The 24,898-nt window shown below is 43.8% G+C and overlaps 1 protein-coding gene across 9 annotated transcripts; it reads right to left on the bottom strand.

Moving 5' to 3' along the window:
• Positions 1-313: 313 nt before the first annotated feature.
• On the bottom strand, positions 314-24,634 carry trak2 (trafficking protein, kinesin binding 2). Of its 9 annotated transcripts, none has more exons than XM_017479325.3 (17): positions 24,494-24,634; positions 20,107-20,291; positions 18,269-18,412; positions 12,389-12,451; positions 10,675-10,751; positions 10,462-10,578; positions 10,121-10,339; positions 9,277-9,355; positions 8,995-9,125; positions 8,739-8,813; positions 8,494-8,631; positions 8,254-8,333; positions 6,331-6,510; positions 5,909-6,207; positions 4,772-5,221; positions 4,445-4,544; positions 314-4,208 (listed from the first exon to the last, which is right to left on the bottom strand). In XM_017479325.3, exons 2-17 carry the CDS (start codon positions 20,159-20,161, stop codon positions 3,581-3,583), a joined length of 2,835 nt encoding a protein of 944 aa, XP_017334814.2. In that variant the 5' UTR covers positions 20,162-20,291; positions 24,494-24,634; the 3' UTR covers positions 314-3,580. The 9 variants fall into 9 exon arrangements, with proteins under 9 accessions (XP_017334814.2, XP_017334816.2, XP_017334815.2 ...); XM_017479327.3 differs by having other exon boundaries at positions 4,445-4,541; XM_017479326.3 differs by having other exon boundaries at positions 5,909-6,204.
• Between the last annotated feature and the right edge of the window lie 264 nt (positions 24,635-24,898).

Raw genomic sequence — 24,898 nt, 5'->3', positions numbered from 1 at the left:
CTTTTTTATTTAGCCTGCATTACTGCTCTCTACTGTCCGCCATTTTATTTCACCCTTGTCTTCCAGTGTACGAGAATTCAAAATGTTATTCTGTACACAATTTAAAACATTTTACACAATACTCATAAATGATTCGGGAGAAAAGTTTACATTGAGCTTAGCTGCCAAAACACAGGCCGAGCTAGTCAAGCTGGTAGAAAAGAAACAAGTTTCTGAATGGACACTACTAATGCTAGTCATGCTAATCATAAACAACTTACCTTTTACACAGAGGTAGTTTTCTGCCACGGTATTAAATGAAACGTGGGGAAAATATTTTTTCATTGCTTTATTTTAAAAAAAAGGAAAAAAAGGGGAGGCAAGAAAAAACAGCACTGATTAGGATTTAAACAGGACAACATTCATATCTCTGTGCTTATCAAATGAATATCATAAACACATCATCATCACCACCGCTCACCCTGAGTGTCTGAGAAGATGTGAGGATGAGGAGAGTAGCTCTGAGGACAAGACGCGTCCGGTGTCCAACATGGGTTAGTTTTGGACTGGAGCTACAAGGCTAGTCTTTCTCGTGGAAAATCTTTCCCAGAAATATCTCTATATCTTTTAAAGTCTGTTCTATAAACGTACAAATTATCTCCCTGGGCGGCCATTTTGGACAACCAGAATGATATTGCCTGAAAGTTTGAAAGCAGAACTTACAGCAGAAAGCTGGAAGTGATTATGATGATGATGATAGATGATCGTGTAGTTTCAAGTTTCAACTTCATTTTCTTCAAGCTAACTTTACTATTTCCTAAAAATGGCGCATTTAAATAATAAAAAAAAAATGTTTATCTAGGGTCATTAGAGGAAGGGAATACAAACTTTGTGTACTGTATGTATACACAGAAAAAGCCTTGGAGCTCCGGTGCCAGAGTAAATTCGGCATAAACGAACGATGTACATTTAATTTTCATTTAAATAGCTACTGTTACAAACGCTGAGCCAGTCGAACCCAAATCACATGCTGTGCTTCTTTGTAACATTCCAACAATGTGTAAATCCTGTACAATACATCACGTGGCAATGAATTCCTTCAGCAAGTTATATCAACTATATTAAATGTTTTCATAACTATCTAAAGCAGACGTCTCGGTGACGTTACAAGCCACGCCCCATTTCAGTGCATTATCCAATGGCTATTAAAAATGGCACTATAATAAAACGCAAGACTTTGCAACTACAACCATACATACAAGTTTAGTTTACAAAAAAAGAATAATAACAGTAATAATAACAATAACAACAACAACAACAACAACAACAACAACAAAAGCAGTAATAAAGCCCAACCAGCAAAAACGCTGGTCAAATCATGTTCATTTTGGTTTGGACCAGGACAAAAAGGTTTTAAAAAGTCGAATCCCTTCTTAAACTTACCAAAATAACACACTCATAAGCAACATATATTAATGAAATACCTCTTCTAAATGAAAGTGCTTAATAAAATTACTTCATGCCACTAGCTTATGGTTATGTTCTCTTGCTTGTACATACTACTCTGTCATTTAATAATAAATACCATTATGTTAGTGGGTTAAAATAAAAATAAAAAAAGTGCTTTGAATGGGGGGGAGGGGGATGTGGAAAACTGAGCGTCATGAGAAAATACCATTCGCAGTGGTTGGTACCGATATTGAAGTTATTGATCTGTGTGTTATGCGTTACTGCTCTTAGCCAATCACAACACGCTGTACCGGAGTAGAACTAATGAAGAGCGTTAATGACCTGGTCAGGGTTGTGGTGCATCCGGAGCAGATCCAAGGCAGGATTACGACCTGGATGGGACGCTAGTCATTCATAAGGCACCATGCACACACACACACACACACACACACACACAGAGTAACCCAAGCTCGAGATTGAACTACTGCGTCACCATGTGTGTGAAAATGTGAGGCGAACTCGTGCCCATTCCCTTTAGAATAAACACAGTACAAATGAAACATGTAAGACGAGGGTGTTCCCATCCCTTCTCTTGCTCCCTGAACATAAAGTCCCTAATAACACCGTTTCTTCATAAGGCTTTAAATGGTGCGTTTTTTTTTTTAATTATTCCTTTTTTTAATTATTATGATATGTAGATCATGCTAAAAACAACAACAACAACAACAACAATGGATTAAGCTGTGGCCTTAGCAAAAGTCACAGAGGAAAAACATGTTTGTGTTTGGATATGCTTCCGGTCAGTCGTTTTTCTTTTATAGACACTCTACAAGGCCACCACAGATCCTAGGGGCGGAGCTTCGTGAGCATTAGCAGACATCATTCAAATGTCAAACCAACCTAATGCGCATTTAAATCCCTGATAGACTGTCGATCGTGAAATCCCGCTGTAAAATGTGCTTTCGGGGTTAAAACTAAGATTAGCACACCAGGCAGAGATGCATGCTGGGTGAGGAGTTGTAGACACAGTAACATGAGCGGTACGGAACCTAGCCGGCACTGAATTAAAGTACTACTTAGTGTTGACGCACCGTGTTTCCCCCGAGGCTCTGCAAGCTCATCGTTTCATTTATTATTCCTATTTCACTTCTACTTTTTAAATCACCTTCAATTCACCTTCATGATCCATCTGTATCCTGCGTCCTTTTCGACTTACCACAAACGCTCTACACTTTAAAAAAACCCCACGCGCATACGAAGCGCTAATTTTCATTCCGTAACACACTTTCCTTATTCCCTTGATCACTTCACCCTACGTGCGGTATCCCTGCTCGACGTCCTCTCACCTTTCTCGATCCGCAGAGCCTCGGGGATAAACGGACAGCGTGGCTACGACTGAGGTTAAACTCCGAGACGCTTCGATGTGGGGAGAGTGAATGGTGAAAGCAAAACAGTCTTATTTGACGGGATAAATAAAAAGTTAACGCAACATTCTGATCGATCGTTCCTGCACGTCCTCGTTCCCGAGTCGACGAGGGTGGGGCTTAGCATAAAATACTGCGTTTCATTTATACAATTCAGTCTAATTTGCTAATCTAGGCAGCTAGCTTGACACGGAACTGTTGTAACGTTAGCCGGCTATCCCTTTAACTACCTCACCAACAGTAGCAATATAATCATACATCGCTAGTCATGTTTGCTAGCAAGCTAGCTATAGCTAGGTAAGCTATTTACCAAGATATCATTGAGCTGAACATTATAATCGCATCTGAACCAAGTTTGCTAGTATGCTAGCTAACATTATATATTCTGCTATATTATGTGATGAAACCAGTATTTTCAAGCTATATTATATTCAAGCTCCACCCTTGTTGCCCCAGGTCAAATCAGGACATGTGATATTTCCTGTTGCTGCGTATAACTAGGCCTATAAATATGCCAAAAATCTATTTACACGATTGTGCTTTATGAAATAAGCCACAACTGAAGAGCGACCGTCTCTTCATGCCTTTTAGTCTACTGTTAGTTTACAGGAAGCCGAGCAAAGCTCAAGAAAGGTCAGTGATTAATCCATACCCCTGGCCACGCCCACAAAATACATTTTCATCCAATCACCAATCCCTTTTTTGGCCAAACAACCTCAAACAGCTCTTTAATGCTCATTAGGAAAAGGAGCTTGTGAAAGGGAGGTGTGTCTACGAGTAGGGCGTGGTTTCAAGTTACCCCAGGAAGGAGTAGGCAGGGCGAGGGAGGTGGGGTGAGGGGGCGGAACAGGGTAGGACGGGCTGCGTTGACCAACCATAGCAGGCAGGCTTTGGTTCCGCCTCAATCCCACCAATAAGCTTCCCCCCCCTGTCGGTAACAGAGTGGATGATTGCTGAGCCGTGTCCGAGTCTGTCCGGATGACTTTTTTGTCCAATCCGAGCTTGCGCAGACGCTCGACGAGGTCGGGTTTCACGCCGTATACGTCCTGCAGGAAGAGCTCAGCCGGCCGTGATGCCAGGAAGTTGTCAGAGAGTGTGGAGGTTGACTCGAAGGGTACAGGGGAGGGGCAGGGGGAGTTGGGAGGGGTACTGGGGGGCAGGTGCAGGAGCTGAGGCGGTTTAGAGGGAGGAGCAGGAACTCTCTGGGCAGAGATGCCTTTCTCCAACAGGAGCTTAGCCAGACCAGCAGGGGGCGCTGTAGTGCGACGAGGAGGAAACGAGTCACCCAGACTCAACCTGCACGGAGTGACCGGGGTGGAGGGAACGGAGCGGAGAGAACTCGGGGTGGACACACAGCTGAGGGAAGGTATGGGGGGAGGGGAGGGACAGAAAGAAGAACAAACAGTTATGAAAGTGAAAAAGAAAAGAGAAGAGGGGAAAAAATACAAGAATAAAAGAATAAAAAGATCAAGAATAAAAGAAACAACGAATACAGTGAAAATGACGGAGTGAATTAATAACATACACCCCAACACACCAGTCTAATGAATTAAATACTGCAGGAACAGAAACAGTCAATCAGAGAGCAGTACCTGGGTGTGACCTGTGTGACATCACTGGGGTGCAGGATGCGGCAGGTGGTGAAGGTGTAGGTGGAGAAAGTGGAGCTCTGACACTTACCAGGATTCACTGCTTTATAAAAAAAAATCAATTAATCACACTCGCACATACCGAGTAGTATCTTGAATAACATTCCTGTGTGTTGTTACTATAGAAACAATCAGAACGAGGGTAAACATGTGATTTGGAGCTGCACTACCATCAGGGCTGCTGTTATAGAAAATGAATCACCACCTTCTGACCAATCAGATTAGAGAATTCACCAGCACTGTGGTGTAATAATTCAGTAATAAACTCACCCATAGAGGGCGCTGTTGTAGTAACACTCAGGCTTGGCTGGGACACAGGAAGTGCCGTCGACCCTGACGCTGAATTTACTAAGGTGTCAAATGTCACAGCTGCAGCCAATGAGACAGGAGACGCTCTTACAGATGGCGAAAGAGGCGGGGCTTTAAGTGGCGTGAAAACACTCCTCTCTTTCCTTCCCTCCGGAGTGGAGGACGAGTGCACATTGAACGTGATCCCTTCGTCGTCACCCTCCCCTCCCGTCTTCCTCTCATCTCGTCGCTTTGTGTTGTCCACCCACGGCACTCTGTCGTTCTCCTCGTCCTCCTCCAGGTCGTTCAGATGATACACAGAATCCTGTGGGAGGGGCCTAAAGCCCTTAGTGACCACACCCGGGTGCAGATCGAGGATGGAGGCCAAGTGTGGCTTTGCCAGCTGCTGCCAGTGGTGCAGTGTCAGAGAGCCTTCAGGAGGAAAAGGACAAACGTCAAAGGGGGTGTGGTTTGGGACACTCCCATGCTGGACCGATGATGGCAAGGCATTCGTACTGGTGTTTATGTGCCCTATTTATTAAATAGGGGCTGTGGATTGGGACAAGCCCATGGTGGAATAACAATGGCGAGGCACTTCTCATGGTGTTTATATACCCTATATAGTGAATAAGGTCTGCGGTTTGGGACGCACCCACGGTGAATTGAACATGTAGAGGCATTTGTGATGGGTGATTTTATGCCCTACAGAGGGAGTAGAGGATGTGGCTTGGGACACGTCCACAATGAACCGATGAGGGGAGGTATGTGTGATAGATTTATGTGCCCTATATAGTGATTAGGGTGTGTGGATGTTTGGGACACATCCACAGTGGACAGAATATAGTGATGGTGTTTGTGCTCCCTACATAATAAATAGGGCATGTGGTTTGGGACACATCAACAACAGACAATATACAGTGAAGCGTTTATGATGGTGTTTATGCGCCCTACGTAGTGAATAGGGTGTGTGGTTTGGGACACATCCACAACGGACTGATAAAGAGGCTGCAGATTCATCAATTCAAAATCTGTTCCCTATACTAGTACACTATGTAGTGCTCGCCTGTAGGGTGTAGTGAGCAGGGCACCATTTATGATTTATTTCTTTTAAGGACTCACCTTCCATGGGCTTTACGATCTGCAGCTTCTCGGGCAAAAACGTCTTAAAGCAGCCGGAGGACATGGAGAACTCTGAAAGGTTGGTGAAAGACGAGCGGACGCTTCCCATTGGAGAGCTGCAGCCACTCGCACCACCCTCTGACTCCGCCCCGTCGGAGAACTCCTGCAGCTTCCTGGTCCTCTCGGCCTGAAAGTACTGACGCTCACACAGGAAGTTCTGCCTCCTCAGAGTGAGGCGACGCAGCGCAGAGACGAGGTCACTTCCTCCAGGAGAGCCGGGCCGGCCCACGCACACACTGCTGAAGGAAACACACACACACACACACACACACACACACACACACACACACACACACACACACACAGGTCACTACAGAACAGCACAGAAAAACATACGCTGCACAGGTAGCACACACACTCACTTGTCCGTGCGACGCTGTGGGTCTCCGTCAGGCGTGGGGTGTGTGTTGGAATGAAACGGCTGTGATGTCATCACCACACTGCAGTGCCCCGACCCGGGAATAGGAGGCGTCCCTGCTGCTGCTCGCATTATTGACTCATTCGCTGACCTCACTGTCTGAAACACACGCTTTTGGCTCGACCTGCAACACAGGGTCAAAGGTCATGGGTTAATCCTAGGTGCACAGATAGGACTAAAGCCCATTTTTACACCAGAAGCAGTTTAATTCAGCTCTGTGAATCAATATAATGTAAAGTGCTGTAAAGTTAGCAACTGTGGCGTTAGGCATGTTTAACTTTATAGTCCGAGGACATGGAAGATCTGATTACAGCCAGACCTTACGCACTACCCTACTATTCTACGCCATTTTGTAGTGGACACCAATCAGCCATAACATTAAAACCACCGTGGGATATATTAGGCAGTCAGTTCTCAAAGTGCAAGTGTTTGAAGCAGGAAAAATGGGCAAGCGTAAGGATCTGAGCGACTTTGACAAGGGACAAATTGTGATGGTTAGACGACCGGGTCAGAGCATCTCCAAAACAGCAGGTCTTGTGGGGTGTTCCCGGTATGCAGGGGTTAATACCTACCAAAAGTGGTCCAGAACCGGTGACTGGGGAAGAGATGGCACCAGGATGCACTGTGGGAAGCTGGCTGAGGAAGTGTGATGCTCTGTGCAATGTTCTGCTCGAAACCTTTGGTCCTGGCATCCATGTAGATTTTATTTTGACACATACCACCTACCTAAACATTGCTGCAGACCGAGTACACCCCTTCATGGCAACACTATTCTCTAATGGCAGTGGCCTCTTCCAGCAGGATCATGCACCCTGCCACACTGCAAAAATTGTTCAGGAACGGTTTGAGGAACATCAAAAGTTCAAGATGTTGACTCGGCCAACAAATTCCTCACATCTCAATCCGATCGAGTATCTGTGGGATGTTCTGGACAAACAAATCTGATCCACAGAGGCCCCACCTCGCAACATACAGGACTTTAAAGGATCTGCTGCTAACGTCTTGGTACCAGATACCACAGCACACCTTCAGAGGACTTGTGGAGTCCGTGCCTCCACGGGTCAGAGCTGTTCTGGCGGCACGAGGCGGACCTACACGATATTAACCAGGTGGTTTTAATGTTATGGCTGATCGGTGTAAATAATGTTCACCCTGAAAATCCCACCGAGAAGAAGTGCACTTCAAGTATCCGGATGATGCACTTATTCAACCGAAAAATGTCAGACACTTCATGCATTCAGTCGCAGCTTCGCTTACAGAAAAGGGGCGGGGCTACCAGGCACTGGCTCAAATTTACTCGGAATTTACTACCCTTCCAAACTTCATACACTACACTGCAAAGTACATAGTGCATAGTGTAAGTCCATAGTGTATAGTAGGTCATTTGGCACAAGTCTAGTCACCAAAATGAAAGCTCTATATGAACAAAATCTCTGTAATCATGTATCAATGTAAATAAATGTTCATAATATACAGTACATGTGATTTTGCACACTTATACATAATTCCCATAGTTCTGCTTGTCTTACTCCAGAGTTTTGATGACTTTATTATTATTATTCTTCTAAAACGTGAGGGGGGAAAAAAATAAATAAAGAATGAATATATATTAAAACATACATGCGCAATCCTGAATAAAAGGTTAAAACGATCAGTTTGTATAAAATGAGGTGTGTATATATAGTACACATGGCTTTTTTTAGGGTGATGATTGTGAAAGAGCTGGCATCTCGACGATTTACAGATCTCACTTATCCCATGCAAGTCGATCATAATTACTCCAGATGTCCTCCTACTACATTAATTAACACACACGTCTGGCTATCTTATCCCGTCTGAACAGTAACCAGTTGTGCGTTTGTATTACCTCTGGTCCTGAAATGTGATCTCCTCCTCTACGCTCAACTCCCTCCTCATAGTGCCTTCAATCTCGGCCGCCAGACACTCCTGAGAAAGAGGGACAGACAAACGTGACGGAACGTAAATAAATAAATAAATAAATAATCCCGTAATGTTTGGTATGTGTAGTAGAAGAACATATGAGAGAGAGAGAGAGAGAAAGAGAGAGAGAGAGAGAGAGAGAGAGAGAGACAGGTGTGCGTCTCACCATGGGGTAGAGGCTGTGTGAGAGATGCCTGCGCAGGCCTGCAGACGGACTGATCTTACCGCGCAGCTCCTTAAGCTCTTCCTGAGATTCGTGCAGCATCCCTACACACTCCGCATTCCTGTCAGCCAGCTCGTTCAGCTAAAACACAGGAGTAGGAGTAGGACCGGGATTGGATGGTGAAGAAAGCACAATGTTTGCGTGTAAAGTGTGTGTGTGTGTGTGTGTGTGTGTGTGTGTGTGTGTACCTCAGCAGTTAGCTGTCGCTGGGAGTCCTTTGAGGCTTGTAGATGAATCCTCAGCTCCTCTTTCTCCAGTGCTAACTGAAAACATCAACACAAACAACACTTTAGCCACCATCTTCATCTCCGTCTGCCTTTCCCGTTTTCTCTCGGCCTCGATTTCTCTTCTGGGGTTCTCCCTCTCCACCATCTCTTTACATTCTACACATCCCTCAACTCTCTCGCGCTCTCTTTTTTGTCTGCACACCTCCACATTTTTCACCTGTTTGAGGCGCTGTTGGAGCTCCACGATCTGTGACAGGAGCTGGGAGATCTCCTCCTGCTGTTTCATAAGATCCTCGTTCTTCTGAGAAAGTTCTTCAGTCAGATTCACCATCTGAGTGTTCGACTCGCCTAAGAAACACACACACACAGCCTCAATTTTTCGTCCCAAAGAACTAATTTTTTTTTTTTTAATTCGCTACAGTGGGTTCTGAGATCAGTCTTCTATCAAGAGTTTCCAAAACAAAAAGGCACTACATTAGACAAACTGTGATGAACTTACGGAGCTCTTTAACACAATCGCTGACCAGCTGCTGCTCTTTCTCCTCGTACGTGATGGTCTCCTTCTTCAGCTGGCCCGCCTGCAGACGTACAATTGAAATCGTGTGTTGTATTGTGGACGAGTCAGGCTGCTACTCTTTTGCAGTTAGAAAGAATCACCTATGATCACAGATCTGACATTTTTTGGCTGCGCTTGGTCTTCTCTTTGGGACTTTCTTAATGCAGACAAACGACTGTTTTATTCCATGAACCACCGTGCCTCATCATGTTTGGCTTCGTCATCATTCATGCTTTGCAGCTAGTGGTCCAGGGGCAGGATATTTTAACCCCAAAACCTGGCTGCACACTGAGAGGGCCTCCTGGATGAGCTACACATTAAAAGGATCTACTGGATGAGCAAGCCCCCTGAATGAGCTATAAAGTGAAAGGGCCTCCTGGCTGAGCTAGACACTAAAAGTACTGTCCGGGTGAGCTACACAGCGAGAGGGCCTCCCGGGTGAGCTACACAGCGAGAGGGCCTCCCGGGTGAGCTACACAGCGAGAGGGCCTCCCGGGTGAGCTACACAGCGAGAGGGCCTCCCGGGTGAGCTACACAGCGAGAGGGCCTCCCGGGTGAGCCACGCAGCAAGAGGGCCTCTGTATGAGCTATAATATAAGAGGGCCTCCCGGATGACCTCTACACAGTCCATTCTTCCATCTTTCCATCTCATCCATCCTCTGTGTGTGTGTGTGTGTGTGTGTGTGTGTGTGTGTGTGTGTGTGTGTGTGTGTGTGTGTGTGTGTGTGTGTGTGAGAGAGAGAGAGAGAGAGAGAGAGAGAGAGATATTAGTCATGATGTCCCTCACCTCCACCTGTAGTTTGTGGTTCTCCTCCTCTAGCTCCTGCAGTTTGCTCTGCAGCACCTCCAGCTGGCTGAGGGTGAGTGTGTGTGCGAGTGTGTGATTAGAGGGTGCGTGGTGAAGCGACGGAGACGAGCTGGAGTCCGTCTCACTCTCTTCACTCACACTCGACACCATTCGCAAAAGCTCGTCCTTCTTCATCAACTCATGCTGCAACTGATGGACCTGGAGATGACAACAAGACCATAACCTCTATTCTATACATAACATGCCTGCCCGGTTATAGCCCTGCTGCATACGTGTGTGTGTGTGTGTGTGTGTGTGTGTGTGTGTGTGTGTGTGTGTACCTGATCCAGCGTCTGTGCGAGCTGCTCCTCCAGTGATTCGTTGCGCTCCTGAAGGACATGGTTCCTCTGCAGCAGAGACTGACCGATCCGAGCAGCCAGCTCCAGATCCCGGTCCCGCTGTCCAGTGGAATTGAAACGGAACACAAGAATCAGACAGCGAATCGGGAATCAGGAACGGTTACGGCTGTTCAAACAGATCGACCGATTACGCACCTCGGCCAGCAGGTGTGTGACCACCTCGATGTCATTGTAGGTCTTTGTCATCTGCTCCACGCGGTCGGAGGTGAGAACTACAGAGAGAGAGGGAGATAGGATGGGGGTCAAACTCAAACTCAAACACACACACACACACACGCAAGTAGGCACGTGCCAACAAACTGTTCGATAAAGATTTGTCTATTCGTCATTTATGGAAGGAGTCTCCAGTGTCAGCTCTACAGCTTTACAGTCGGAAGTAAAGCTGCAACCAAAAATTACGACGCGTCATTCTGTAATATATTAAATACTGTAACCGTTGGCGAGTTGCTGTGGTGTAAGAGGAATAAAACATTTCGGGAAAACGATCCATTAATCAGAGACGCCTAGTATCAGGATCGGGCTGATACCAGCACAACACGGTGGCTCGGATATCGAAATAAAACGTATCAAAGATCCTGGGACGAATGGCAAAGTTTGGAATTGGGATTGGAAAAGAAATGTATCGTGGACCTGGACATGTTCCTTTTCTTTAAACTCTCCGTCAAGTGCCTTGAAACCCGTAGCGCTATTCGACGTGTTGACGTAATTTCCACTAAACAGGAAGTCAGGGCGGGACATAGAGAGCCCCCTATTTAAATAGCCAATAGCGTTCCGTTTACCTCACAGCCCAGGCTAAGCCAAACTCGACAGACAGTAGGGGGTGGGGGGTTGGGGAGGGGTCGAATTTATTTTGGTTATACTTTGCACTTTATTACATTTACAATGCAAGGGAAACAATCTGTGTGGAAAAACATTGTAAGCTTAGTCATTTTTAAAGAAAACACTATCGCACGGGCTCCCGTATCAGCTGAGGTTTTCGTTATAAAAAGAAAAAGCCGTAGCATCTCTATTCCGTAAAACGTCACAACGTTAAATGTTTTATTTCTTATATAATACGTATTTATATAACGTCCAAACTTTGGACCACATCCATCCCGTAATTCTACTCACCCAATATAGAACGTATAAATGTAGGACGATAGACGTCGTTTCCGTGGTTATATACGGCTAACTAGCTAGCGGCGATGATTTAGCTAAAGTGGAATTTGAAACGAGACACGACCGGGCGCTGAAACGATCGAAAACGACAAATCGTAGGCGAACGTTATTATTTAAATACGACGTCAGCTGAAAGATCAGCAGCAAGAAAGATGACGAGAACAGGTCGCTAGATCAAGGTACGTCACGCGACGATACAGTTATGATGACGATGATAACGGAGGAAACGGGAGCTAAAAATAACAGCTACGGGTAGACGTTTCATTTATTACGGAAAAAAACAAGTCATGTGACGATGAGAAGTAATGAGAATATTTCATAGTGGCACATGCCTACACACAAGCACACTATGTGTATATACACAAGGCTTATACTTGTTCATACACACACACGCACTTATACGGAAACACAATACTACCCACAATTCTCTGCATGCAGGAAACATAATCTAGCCTCTAAATGTTTCCCACAGAGTCATGCTAGAAAAAGCTACAATTAGTACAGAGCAGTAATGATCAGCTACTAAAACTGCCATGCTAAACCACACACACACACACACACACACACACACACACACTAAACTGGGCACAGCTAAGTCACATGCACAACTATAATACAGAGCAAAGGGGAGGGAGAGAGAGCAATAAAGAACACAAAGAGAGTAAATAAGAGGAATTATAGCGCAAGATACCTTTGGAGAAAGTGTGAGAGCGGGAGAGGGAGGAGGAGGAAGAGGGCTCCAGGGTGAGAAAAGCTAGAGAGAGAGAGAGAGAGAGAGAGAGAGAGAGAGAGAGAGAGAGAGAGATGTTAAATGCTGGACAGTGAGGGTATAATCAGCTGAGGCAGATGTGAGACACCCATTCACCAGAGAGAGAGAGAGAGAGAGAGAGAGAGAGAGAGAGAGAGAGAGAGAGAGAGAGAGAGAGAGAGATATGGCCATAGTGAAGTGAAAGGAGAGAGATAGTTAAGAGAGAGAAGAAAGACAGAATGAGAAAGAGAGAAAATGATGGAGGGATGAGTGCAAAGCTGGAAAGAGCCTCAGCACCTGACCATAGGCTCCGCCCCTCACCCAGAGAGACAGCGCACCTGGGCAAAGAGAAGATTCATAATGTGGTATTAATGCTTATATTAAACACCCACCCACACACAGAAAAACAGAACGCAGCACACACACACACACACACACACACACACACACACACACACCTCCTACGCAATATAAAAACCTTCACACAGACTTTACACAAAAACACCCAAAGAGCTAATCTACTCCTTCATATTTTTCCACAACAGTTGAGATTTTGTTTTCACTGTTCCAGGTTATGTACGTCATCCTGTGTCGTCTTCTTCCTGTAGTGCGGCTCGAATTACAGAAAATCAGTCGCAACCGTGCCATTATTTCTCTTTTTCGGCTCCCGTGCTGCGAGTCGAAGAAGAAATCCGAGCTCTTGAGAAACTCGGATTTTCCGAGGAGCTGAAGTTTCCGCTTAGTCATGAACGACCGACCAAAAAAAAAAAAAAAAGAAAAAAAAAAAGATTAAAAAAAACCCCATACGCCTCCTCAACTCAGAATTCCCACTCATGATCCCGTGACGGTCTCCTCCACGCCGAGTTCAGCGAGTTCATCAGACCAACACGGCTGCTCATGGCATCAACGATAAACACAGTAACGCTTCTTACCTGTAAATGAGTTAGTTATGCTGCACACACACACACACACACACACACACACACACACACACGTATTATCTTTAGATCAATCAACATACAGACATGTTTACTTGCGACATCTATGACACCGACTGTACAGTTTTGTGGAGGTAAATATACACCACTCATCACAGGTAGCTAGCTGGCTTGTTGCTAACAAAAGACGTACATACTGTACAGGCGTCCATGTTTTTTCCCCCCACTTTGAAAATGATGTCATTCCGAGCTCCGATTTCCCGATAAAAACACTCGCATCACGGCTACGAATAGAGTTTTACCCACGGCAAAAAATATCCTCAATACCCCAAGCTCACTTCGAACAACAGACTTTCCCGTTTTTCCTCTTTTACCCAGGCATGAACCGCTCCAAACTCCTCTTCTTCACCTTTTAAAGCGCGTTTCCTCCAGACATGACGCTGCTAATAATTAGAGGTCGACCGATAGTGGATTTTACCGATACCCAGAACCAAGTCGGGCGATATCTTCCGATAACCGACTAATCGACCGATGTTTCAAACTGATACTGAATGAAAACATAAAACACGCAGAGTCAAATAATCCTGAACTTTATTACAAAAATAAAACAGTACTGATTGTACCAATGTACTGTACTTTTTAAAATGAAATAAATATATCAATTAACATATATTATTTGTAAATAAATAAAAAATACACGTCCAAACTGAACCAAAAACTAACCGTCCAAATAACCAATAAAAATACAGACATCCAAGATGAATCAAAAAACACTTCAAATAACACAACAAAATTAGTCAGTGATAGTTTGCTATTTCACCTCTAGAGGCCGCTCTCGTACCGTATAATGACGGCGGACCCTCCTCGGCCGCTCCCCTGCAGCCGGGAAAAACTATCGCTGCGGATAGTTTCAGCTCCGGCTATCTGTTATCGGTGCAAAACCGATCGATCGGTCGACCTCTACGAATAATACATCGAGGGCTTGTTTCTGCGTCTCGCCCGTTCTCTTCACGAGCCGCGATCCCGCTGGTTGATGACGGAAACAGAACACGGTCAGCATCTTTAATCACAGGTCTACCGTCAGAGGATCTTCACCATACAGTCTGCCATGGGTTAAAGGACTATCACGCGGTCTGTTATACAATTCTAAATAAAAAGATATCATTCCGATCACGTTGTACAGTGGGAAAAGTATTCAATTTAAAAGACGGCAGTAATCGGAAACGTGTAAAACCCGCCGTAGCACGGCGTACACCACTCCGTGTGTTGCACAGTCTTCTTTATGATAGCTTAGCTTAATTCATTTCTGGTTTCCATCCATCCGTTCTCTGTAACGCTTATGCTACACAGGGTCACGGGAAGCCTGGAGCCTATCCCAGGGAACTCGGGGCACAACACACGCCTCCGGACTGGCGGAGGAAACCGGAGCACACAGAGGAAACCCCCGAAACACAGGGAGAACACGTGAAACTCCGTGCACACGGGGCGGAGGTGGGATACGGACCCCCAACCCCGAAGGTCCGAACGATACGTTTGATATGCTTCCTATGTTTTGTTGTGAATAACATAATGGTTTATGAGATACGCAAATCATTGCATTCCGTTTCTATTTACATAGCGTCCCAACCTTTTTGCAATCGGGGTTTAATATCCGGTGCCATCGTACCTGAAAGTAGTACAGCCAAAGACCCGGCCCCACATTTCCTGTACGACTTCACGCACATCATAACAGAGAAGCCTTTTCCCTTCAATTGTCTCTGAGCCAGATACAGAATTAAAAAAAAAAAAAAGTACACACATAATACATACTATTGCAATTCATAACAATTTGTAAATAAATAAATAAATAATATAATATACAGTACACAACATGTCAAATTAGTGGATAGTTAGCAGGTTCACGGTGATGAGGCTAAATTTATACAGGTCACACACAGTGTTACTGCAGGTCAAGAAACTCCGGGGTAATCACCTCCTTGTGAAACAATCCGTCCTTCAGAACCGGTTTCATTCGCTGACGATAAACAGGTTCAGTGACGTTAAACAAGTTCGGGTTGATTGCATGTTATATAACCACACACACACACACACACACACACACACACACACAATATCTTTCTGCATGTCTGAGTACTGAGCTCCGACCTTAGCCTAACACTGGAGGTCAAAGGTTAAAGGCTGAAGCTTTGCAAAGCAGGACCTGCGAAACAACCTGTGGGCAAGATGTGATCTCCTGTTAACTTGGTCCTCTCTGCCCTGATTTCCACTCCGTCCCTCTACAGCGTGTCTGAAATTGACCCGTTGTTGCACACACGGTGACGGTTCACTCTACTCCATGACCCTGCACTGCAAACAGAACACACGGTCGATTGAGGACACGGACTCAGATTTGCCTCTCAGGCAAAACCACCAAATATGACATGAGAACGGGTGATAAATTCCTCTCGTAAACAAGTGGGTAAAGGTGATATTAAAATGCCTTGATGAATGAAGGAGAAAAATATGTTCTGTATGTCTATTCTATGTACTTTCTACCATATTATTTAGCTCTGGGACTAATACTAATACTACTACTACTACTACTACTACTAATAATAATAATAATAATAATAATAATAATAATTCACAGTCAGAGCTGTCCGGTTCAAACGCTCAGATGCAGCCAGTGTCATGGTTCATGAAAGTAGTACAGCCAAAGACTCTGCCCCAAATTTCCAGTATAACTCAGTCTTTTATTTCTATTTTTTTAAACTTTCAATTGTCTCTCAGTCAGATAATCAGCCCTGATCTTTCAAATTAAACACGGTTACACCGAGACGTTCTGCTCTTTCACTGATGCCTACAATCTTTATTCTCAGAACATTTCTGTGTGACCATACTATTCTACACTATATAGTGAAAAACCAGTGGACACCTGAACACACCCACACCCAAATGCGCTTCTTCTTCAAACCAGACGCACACAACACAACACAACAGCAGGGGGCGCTTAAATACGACAGCGGCATGGAGGCGCTTAAATACGACAGCGGCATGGAGGCGCTTAAATACGACATCGGCATGGAACGCTTAAATACGACATCGGCATGGAGGCGCTTAAATACGACATCGGCATGGAGGCGCTTAAATACGACATCGGCATGGAACGCTTAAATACGACATCGGCATGGAACGCTTAAATACGACATCGGCATGGAACGCTTAAATACGACATCGGCATGGAACGCTTAAATACGACATCGGCATGGAACGCTTAAATACGACATCGGCATGGAACGCTTGAATACGACATCAACAGGGGGCACTTAAATATGACATCAGCATGGAAAGCTTAAATATGACATCAGCAGGAGGCGCTTAAATATGACATCAGACTCACACCAACACTGCTACAAGCGTACCAATTTGAATACTTACTCCTCACCACTAATAAAAATCAAAACACACAATACTGTACAACTGACCTTGTAGTAAAAAAAACATACATGCAGGCACACAACACACACACACACACACACACACACACTCCTCAATGCCTTTTAAACTCTGACCTTCAGCAACAAAGTTGTCATAAAGCTCCTCATTCTGAAGGTTTAAAACTGCCATGGCTGCTGCTCCTCTCTTTCCTTCTCTCTCTCACCCTGTCTGTCTCTCTTTCCCTCCTTCCCTCCCCCATCTCTCCATCTCTCCATCCCGTGACTTTAGCCCTGTATCTGCTGTCAGACGCACTTAAGGGACCAGCAATAAATTCCTCTGACCTTGCCCCACACACACACACACACACACACACACACACACACACACACACACACACGAAACTGAATAATGTGTATATAAATAGCAGAACCTTGATACACACTGTCCGATACACAGAACAGTGTACACACACACAATGACATACAGTACATATACACACACGCATACTTACAATGACATACAGTACACACACACACACACACACACACACACACACACACACACAGCATATACACATACAGGAGCGGCTGGTATAAATTAACTAGCAGGGCTTTCAAATATGAAAATATCAGTATAAGTATATCAGTATCAGGGTCGTTTCTCAACATCCACAGCGGATTATTTGCTTAAAGTGGATTATTTCGGACCTTCATGGAACCGCACCACCAATGCTCGTAAAAAAATAGGCAGAAGGGCATGAAGACTCGATATAGTACAGTGTCATGGACATTCACAAGGCGGATTATTTACTCTTTTATCCCTTAGCTTAGTATTAGGACATTTTCCTCACGTTAGCCGACTAGCTTAGCATGAAAACGGCCTCCCTAAAGCTAGCTTAGCTGCAATAGCTAGCTTTTAGTTGGGTATTCATATCTCTGATATATTCCATGTTTGGAGATTTTCTATAATACTTAAAGAGTTCCTATTGTGCGAGTATGCTTTTGGAAATTTCCCATAATGTCAGCTTTGTTTGGAAATCTTTGGTTAGCTAGCTAGCTTTGCTGATGGGATTTCTGTAATGTTAGCCAGGGTAAGCACACACTGTCCAATCAAAGTAGAAACGAAAAATAAATCAATTTAGCATGTTTGGTATTCAGAGGAAACACGACATGAAGCCGGCAGAGTAATCCAGTGAATTAAAAAGGCTAGAAATAATACTACAGCTGCCTCTCTGATATGAATCGCTGCACACACTCAACACACACTCAACACACACTCTTCCACTAAACCAGCACCTCCTTCAGCTTTTACACTTCCTGTCTATGTTTCCATCCAATTATCCATCATTCAGTTGGACAGGTTCTAAATTTAGTTCTTAATATGGACAGCTCTCTGTATGTGCGCTCGCGCACACACACACACACACACACACACACACACACACACACACACACACGAGATGACTCACTCATGTAGCGAAACGTCTCCTCAGCCAGCAGTGGAGAGATGGAGTTGTGTTCATCTGGAGAGCAGGCCGGAGAAACCATCCAGTCCTGAGTCTCGTACACGTACACAGGGTCTGCATTGCTCACACACACACTACGGCCCTCATCTAACACACACACACACACACACACACACACACACACACACACACACACACACACACACAGGATATAATCACAGTACCACTGCTTCAAACTAATCTAAATAAATAAATAAATAAATAAATAAATAAATCAATCAATATATAACTCCTATATATAAAATAAAAGTCCTCTTCCCTTAGCTCTACTGAACTAGCTGTCTGGCTGAACCATCATTAGATAGTTAGTTGTCTATTGGGACATTTTCTAACGTTAGCTAACTAGCTTTGTCTGAAAATATCCTCACAAAAGAGGGGATTTTCCTCTTTAAAAAAAATCAGCTATGGTGCGTGTTTTTGTTTGGAAATGTTAAGCTATGCTGCTTAGCTAGCTAGTTTTGTTTCAGTATCATTTATAACGTTAGCCAGGTTTTGTTTGGAAATCTTCTTTGAGGGTAGCTGGCTAGTTTTGTTTAGGGATCTTCTCGAACACCAGTGAGTGTCTGGAAATGTTCTATGATGCTAGCTAGCTTTGTTTTGGGGATCTAGTTCGGTGTTGGTTAGCTAGTTCTGTTTGGGGATTTTCTATAAAAGTTAGCCAGTTTTTCATTTGGAAATCGTTTTTGAGCTTAGCTAGGTAGTTTTTTGGGGTAGTTTTATTTTGGAGGGTGATTTTCTTCAATGTTAGCTAGCTCGATTTGTTTAGTTATTTTCAATCACGTTAGCCCGTTTTCATATTTTGGAAATGTTAGCAGGTTTTGGAAAATTTTCTATGATGTTAGTCTGAAAATATTCTCTAACAGAGGGGATTTTCCGCTAAAGGCTAGTTAGCTAGCTGTTGATTGGATTTTTCCTTCGATGGCAGTTTGCTGAGTTTGCTTTTGGGGAGTTTCCCTAATGCTAGCAAGAATTTTGGACATTTTCTTCGATGCCACTTTGCTAGCTAGCTAGTTTTGCTTTTGAATTTTCAGTAATGTTAGCCAGGGTCTGAACATTTCTGTAATGTTAGCTATCTTTATTCAAAAATATCCTAATTTCTAATTCCAAAGATTAGGATTATTCTTCTAAACATTAGCTAGCTAGCTCTTGGTTGGATTTTACTTCCCTGGCAGTTACTAGCTAACTTTTGGAGAGTTTTTATAATGCTAGCAAGTTTTCTGGAAATTTCCCACGATGCCAATTTTTATTTGGAAATCTTCCTCGAGGTTAACTAGCTAGCTTTGTTTAGGAATTTTCTAGAATCTTAGCCTGGGTTTGGAAATTTTTCTGTGATGTAAGCTAACTAGTTTTGCTTGGATGCAAAACATTTACACTTAAGCGGCTAGTTAATATTATTGTGCGTTTCATTATTGTTTCTATAGCAACAGCTCATTCACAGTAACTTTTTATTCCTTACGTAAAGAAGATTTGCTAAAACAATCACTCAGTGTTCAGTAGTGTATAATAACAATACAGAAACGACAGTTTAGCATAGCATAAAGGCATAATATACCACTGACATCACAGTCCCTAATCAACAAGTGTCCATCGGTAGTGCAGAAGGGGTGACGTGGACGATTTGAGACACAACCCCGTCTCTCTGAGGCCAGCGAATGTTAACTGGAGCTGGAGGAATAAGTAGTTCACTGGGGCAAGAGATAAATATAGCTGCTGGTGCATGCTGTGCATGCTTTACACACACACACACACACACACACACACACACACACACACACACACACCTGTTCCCACAGCCGTCTCCTTCTTCTCCGCACTCATATGCTTCACCTCCAGCATCCTGATTGGCTGCTGGGTGGAGAGAGGCGGAGCTCCTCAATCACACCCTAGCGCAGGACGGAGAGTCAGAAAAGGTTGATCATGACCTCACATCCTGTCCCGCCTCCACCTCATACATACCCTCCTCCACCTGAAAGAGACCAACAACACACTGCAGGATGAGGACTGAGACCCATTTGCTTCGTGGACCTTCCAAAACATCAAATGTAACTATAAACGGATAAAAAAAAAAAAAGAAAAATAGTATGACATGTCGTTCATTACTAATTGTTGTGGTATAAGAGGAATAAAACACTTCATGACGTGCTGCTATGGGAAACTGAGCGACGTCAGGGTGGGAAGAGTAGCTTCATCACACCAGGAGGTCATTGAGTATTTTCCTAAAACAGCATGCACTGAGGTGCTTTATTCCTTACTTCATTTCATTAGAAAGTGAATAATTGTGATTAATCGTGCAGAAATGTGTGTGTCTGAAAAACAGTGGACACGTCAGGGGAATCTCTGACTCGGACAATGCTTGTGTTAGCACTCTTTTCTCTCCTTTTGTTCATTGTTTCACTTTCTCTCCCTTCATCTCTCTCTCTACCCCCCCCCCCCCGCACCTTCATCTCTCTATCCCTACATACCCCCCCCCCGCACCTTCATCTCTCTCTCTCTCTCTCTCTCTCTCTCTCTCTCTCTCTCTCTCTCTCTCTCTCTCTCTCTCTCTCTCTCCGGTTGTTTATTGTATGTCTCTCACTTCCTTCATCTCCCACTTATTCATCTACAGTTGTGCATCAGTCAAACATTCATCTAGAGCACAGTGTGTGTGTGTGTGTGTTATCTCCCAGAGTCTGGGTATTTCCTGTTTTTGAAGTCTTAAGTCACTGCCACGAGTTAGAGGAGCCACAAGCAGGAAGTGAGCTCAGGAGCAGAAATTCAAGGAGAGCAATCTGGGGGAAGAGAGAGAGAAATAGAGGGAGAGAGAGAGAGACAGAGAGAGAGAGAAACAGAGGGAGAGAGAGACAGAGGGAGAGATAGAGAGAGACATTGCCTGTGCGCACACACACACACACACACACACACACAAAAGAGAGAAAGAGGAACAACTGCTATTTTTGTCATCATGTTCAATCTCTCATTCATATGGGAAGCAGTCACTGTAGCTGCACAATGCCACTCCCCATCCTTTAACAGTGCCAAACACACACACACACACACACACACACACGGTTCCCTCCAACAGTGACACACCATCACTGCTTTCAAGAATTTAAAAATTTACATCTCCAAATTGTCAATTTATACCACATGGAGGTGCCAATTATCACCATACACACAGACACACAGACACACACACACACTCTGTGGTCCGATGTTACTTCAGTTCCGCAATAATCAACTTCACTTCCTACGTGCCATCAGTTCCCGTTTAGTTCCTCGCTCCACAAAACACGAATGAAAGTGACACGAGCGAGGCGACATGCTGAGGTTGTGTTTCACGTCCTTCATTAAGTCTCTCCGTCAGTACTCGATGATCTTCAGTGGATATAAACACACACCCCCCTTCATCGATACAGCGATTATGATCAACTCCAGGATTTTCCTGATATCTACTTGGTTTCATCTGCACTGCTGAAGCCATGGTCCATAAAGAGCTTAGAAAGCATGTGCAGGACCTCAGTGTATACGGGTAGCAATCAGGATAGGGGTACGAAACAATTTCCAAAACATGAGATGTACCCAAGTCATCATCAACAAGTTGGGAAAACGGAGAACGACCAAGAACAGGACTTTAAACTGATCAAGAGACCTACAGCAACATTAAAGGGATGGTTCACCCAAAAATATAAAATCTCCATCATCATCTACTCACCCTCACGCTGTTCCAAAACCGTATGTCTGACTTTCTTCTGTGGAACATAAAAGAAGATATTTTGAGAAATGTCTGGGGGTTTTTTTGTCCATACAATGGAAGTCAATGGGCACCAAAACGATTTGGTTACCAACATTCTTCAAAATGATCTCCTTTTGCGTTCCGCAGAAGAACGAAATGCATACAGGTTCGGAACGACGTGAGGAGGAGTAAACGATGGCAGAATTTGCATTTGTAGGCGAACGATCCCTCTAAAGGAGATGAAGGAATATCTGGCAGGTCCTGCTCACTCCACGCCTATGACGACAATCTCTCGTATTCTTCACATGTCTGGGGGAGGGGGCGGGGCTATATGGAAGCCCTTTCTATTAAATTATCATTATATTGTTTAAAGATCTTATTTTTCTTCATTTAGTACCGCCCTTCAGAAGCTACATAAAAAAAACTGACATGTCTCCAAGAAGACAAAATACTAAGAATTTACACCGATCATCCAGTTCAAAAGTTTACACACCCGACTCTTAACGTATCGTCTTGCCTTCTTGAGCATCGGCGAACGTTCGCACCTTTTGTAATAGTCGTGTACGAGTCCCTCGGTCGTCCTCACCGTGAAAAGACGGATCTCGACATCATACAGCCGCTGTTGGAAAGCACTCAGATATGCAGAAGGTGCTGGAAAAGTAAAGAATGTGCCGAACCTGGAGGATTTTATCTGAAGAACAGTGGGCAGTTTAACTGCTCAGGACAAACAAGATACTCGTGAACAACTCTCACAAAACATAAACACAATCAGCGATCATCCAAGTGACGGCACACAGGATTAAGAATCGGCCGTGTGTAAACTTTTGAACGGGGTCATTTTTATAATTTCAGCTATTATCTTGTCTTGTGGACGATATGTAAACATCTGTTATGCGAGATATCTTATTCAGGACAGAACGAAATAAAAAACATGGGATTTTCATGATCCGTCCAGGAAGCCTGGTGCATATTATTTACCCAAATCTATCCAAATACATCACGCCGTTGAATATGCTTCAATCTACCGATAAACACTGAATCAAAAGTGCATCACTGCTAAATATATAAACATACAGTATCTCTTGATCCAAACATGAAGCCTATGAGTGCTGCTAAATATACATTTATAACGATTTCAATGATCCATCCATCCATTTTCTATACCGCTTATCCTGCCTTCAGGGTCACGGGGAACCTGGAGCCTATCCAGGGGGCATGGGGTACAAGGCGGGGTACACCCTGGATGGGGTGCCAATCATTCGCACACTCACACACCCATTCATACACTACGGACACTTTAGACCTGCCAATCAGCCTACCGTGCACGTCTTTGGACTGGGGGAGGAAACCGGAGTACCCGGAGGAAACCCCCGCAGCACGGGGAGAACATGCAAACTCCGCCCACACAGGGCCACGGTGGGGATTTCAATGATTATACACACAAATCGTATTAAATTAAGCAGAAAAATCTACAGATTTACAGTGAACGAGGAGCTCATTTAATTAGAAATAGGAAAAAAAAATTATATAGTGCAATAACGTGATCGGCTCAATAAGTGCGACATATTAATACGCAGACCGAAACCGGGAAACTCTCTCGTGTGAACGCAAAACCAACGCATAAACCAAAGTTAGCATAGATATAACAATGCAATGCATCGATACCAAACAGAACTGAATTCTTTATATTAGGAAGAAAGGTGCTGGATAACCATGCACCGGTGTGCTAATTTATATAACACCAGTACAACATATATAAATAGAAAAGATATGTTTACTGACTGGCGCTGCTAGTGCTGTGGTGGTATTTATTTATTTATTCATTGTGTATACGTGTATATATTATATGACTAATTTATACATGCAAAGGTTACTAATGTACATTATGTTGCGGGGGAAGAAACACTTTTTGTGAATTTGAACAATAGAGTGCAACTGTTTCAGTTCCAAACCGGTGCAAGAATCGTCCTTTATTAGATCAGATCACTTTCTAGTGTGAACGCAAAACTATAAACCGAATCTAGGACAAATGGGGCAACGCTACAGATAAATATATGATCGCATTCAGAATGTAACCATGCATTTATTTAATAAATAAATAAATAAATAAATAATATATACACAAAAAAATGAACAGAATTCGGGCTGTATTAATGGGAATCGAGTTGAATTGATGGAGCACACTGTATCCATGCACCATGCATGTGTGTATTCACCTGAACCGGATCTAGAATGAATAGAATAGAAAATAAACCAATGTTGAATGTATAAGTAGAGAAAGCAGTGTATAGCTGAGCTGTTTCGCACGAGCGCAAAAGCGGAAACATCCGGGTCCTTCCTGCTGTCATACTCCTTTAGTTTCACATTTCTGCACTCTGTCACATAGAAACTCGATTCGGGTTTCAATTCAGAGAGAAAAATAAACAGGATGAAAACAATAAACAAACACTACTAACCTTCAGCAAAGCGCTTTTAAAACAGCCGTTGTTTCCCCTGATACGCCTGTAGCGCGCGCACGCGCGAGCGACTCCGCTGCTGCCAAGCCAGAAAACCAACAACAGACAAAAGCTCGAGCAGGGCGGAAGTCTACTAGGAGGAGCGCAGCGCGTGCTTTTTGATTACGAAATTTAAAAATGGACGCCGTGACGTTTCCAACGGTTATAACCGACGGATTTGAGAATAAGAGTCCTGGGTCAAAATCGCAAATGTACGAAGACGTTTTTAGGGCGGTGGTTTAAAATAAAAAATAAAAATAAAAAATGAATTAAATAATTCTTTTTTTTTTCGTGAAAAAAGTCTATAGTATTATCACTTTATTGTCAGAATATTACGAATTGATTAAATATTAAATATAAATATAA

Source organism: Ictalurus punctatus, chromosome 11 (assembly GCF_001660625.3).
Source record: "Ictalurus punctatus breed USDA103 chromosome 11, Coco_2.0, whole genome shotgun sequence".
NCBI classification, from domain to species: domain Eukaryota; kingdom Metazoa; phylum Chordata; class Actinopteri; order Siluriformes; family Ictaluridae; genus Ictalurus; species Ictalurus punctatus.
Note: the sequence above shows the minus strand (reverse complement) of the source record. Positions and strands in the feature narration are given on the sequence as shown.

Bases quoted from the DNA above. Each gene is read 5' to 3' on its own strand.
- trak2 (XM_017479325.3), bottom strand. From the start codon at position 20,161: ATGCTGGAGGTGAAGCATATGAGTGCGGAGAAGAAGGAGACGGCTGTG. The intron at 8,632-8,738 runs GTACACACACAC...CCTGTGTTTTAG, and splicing joins AGCGACAGCTAACTGCTGAG to CTGAACGAGCTGGCTGACAG. The intron at 5,222-5,908 runs GTGAGTCCTTAA...TTCCTCCTGAAG, and splicing joins GATCGTAAAGCCCATGGAAG to GCTCTCTGACACTGCACCAC.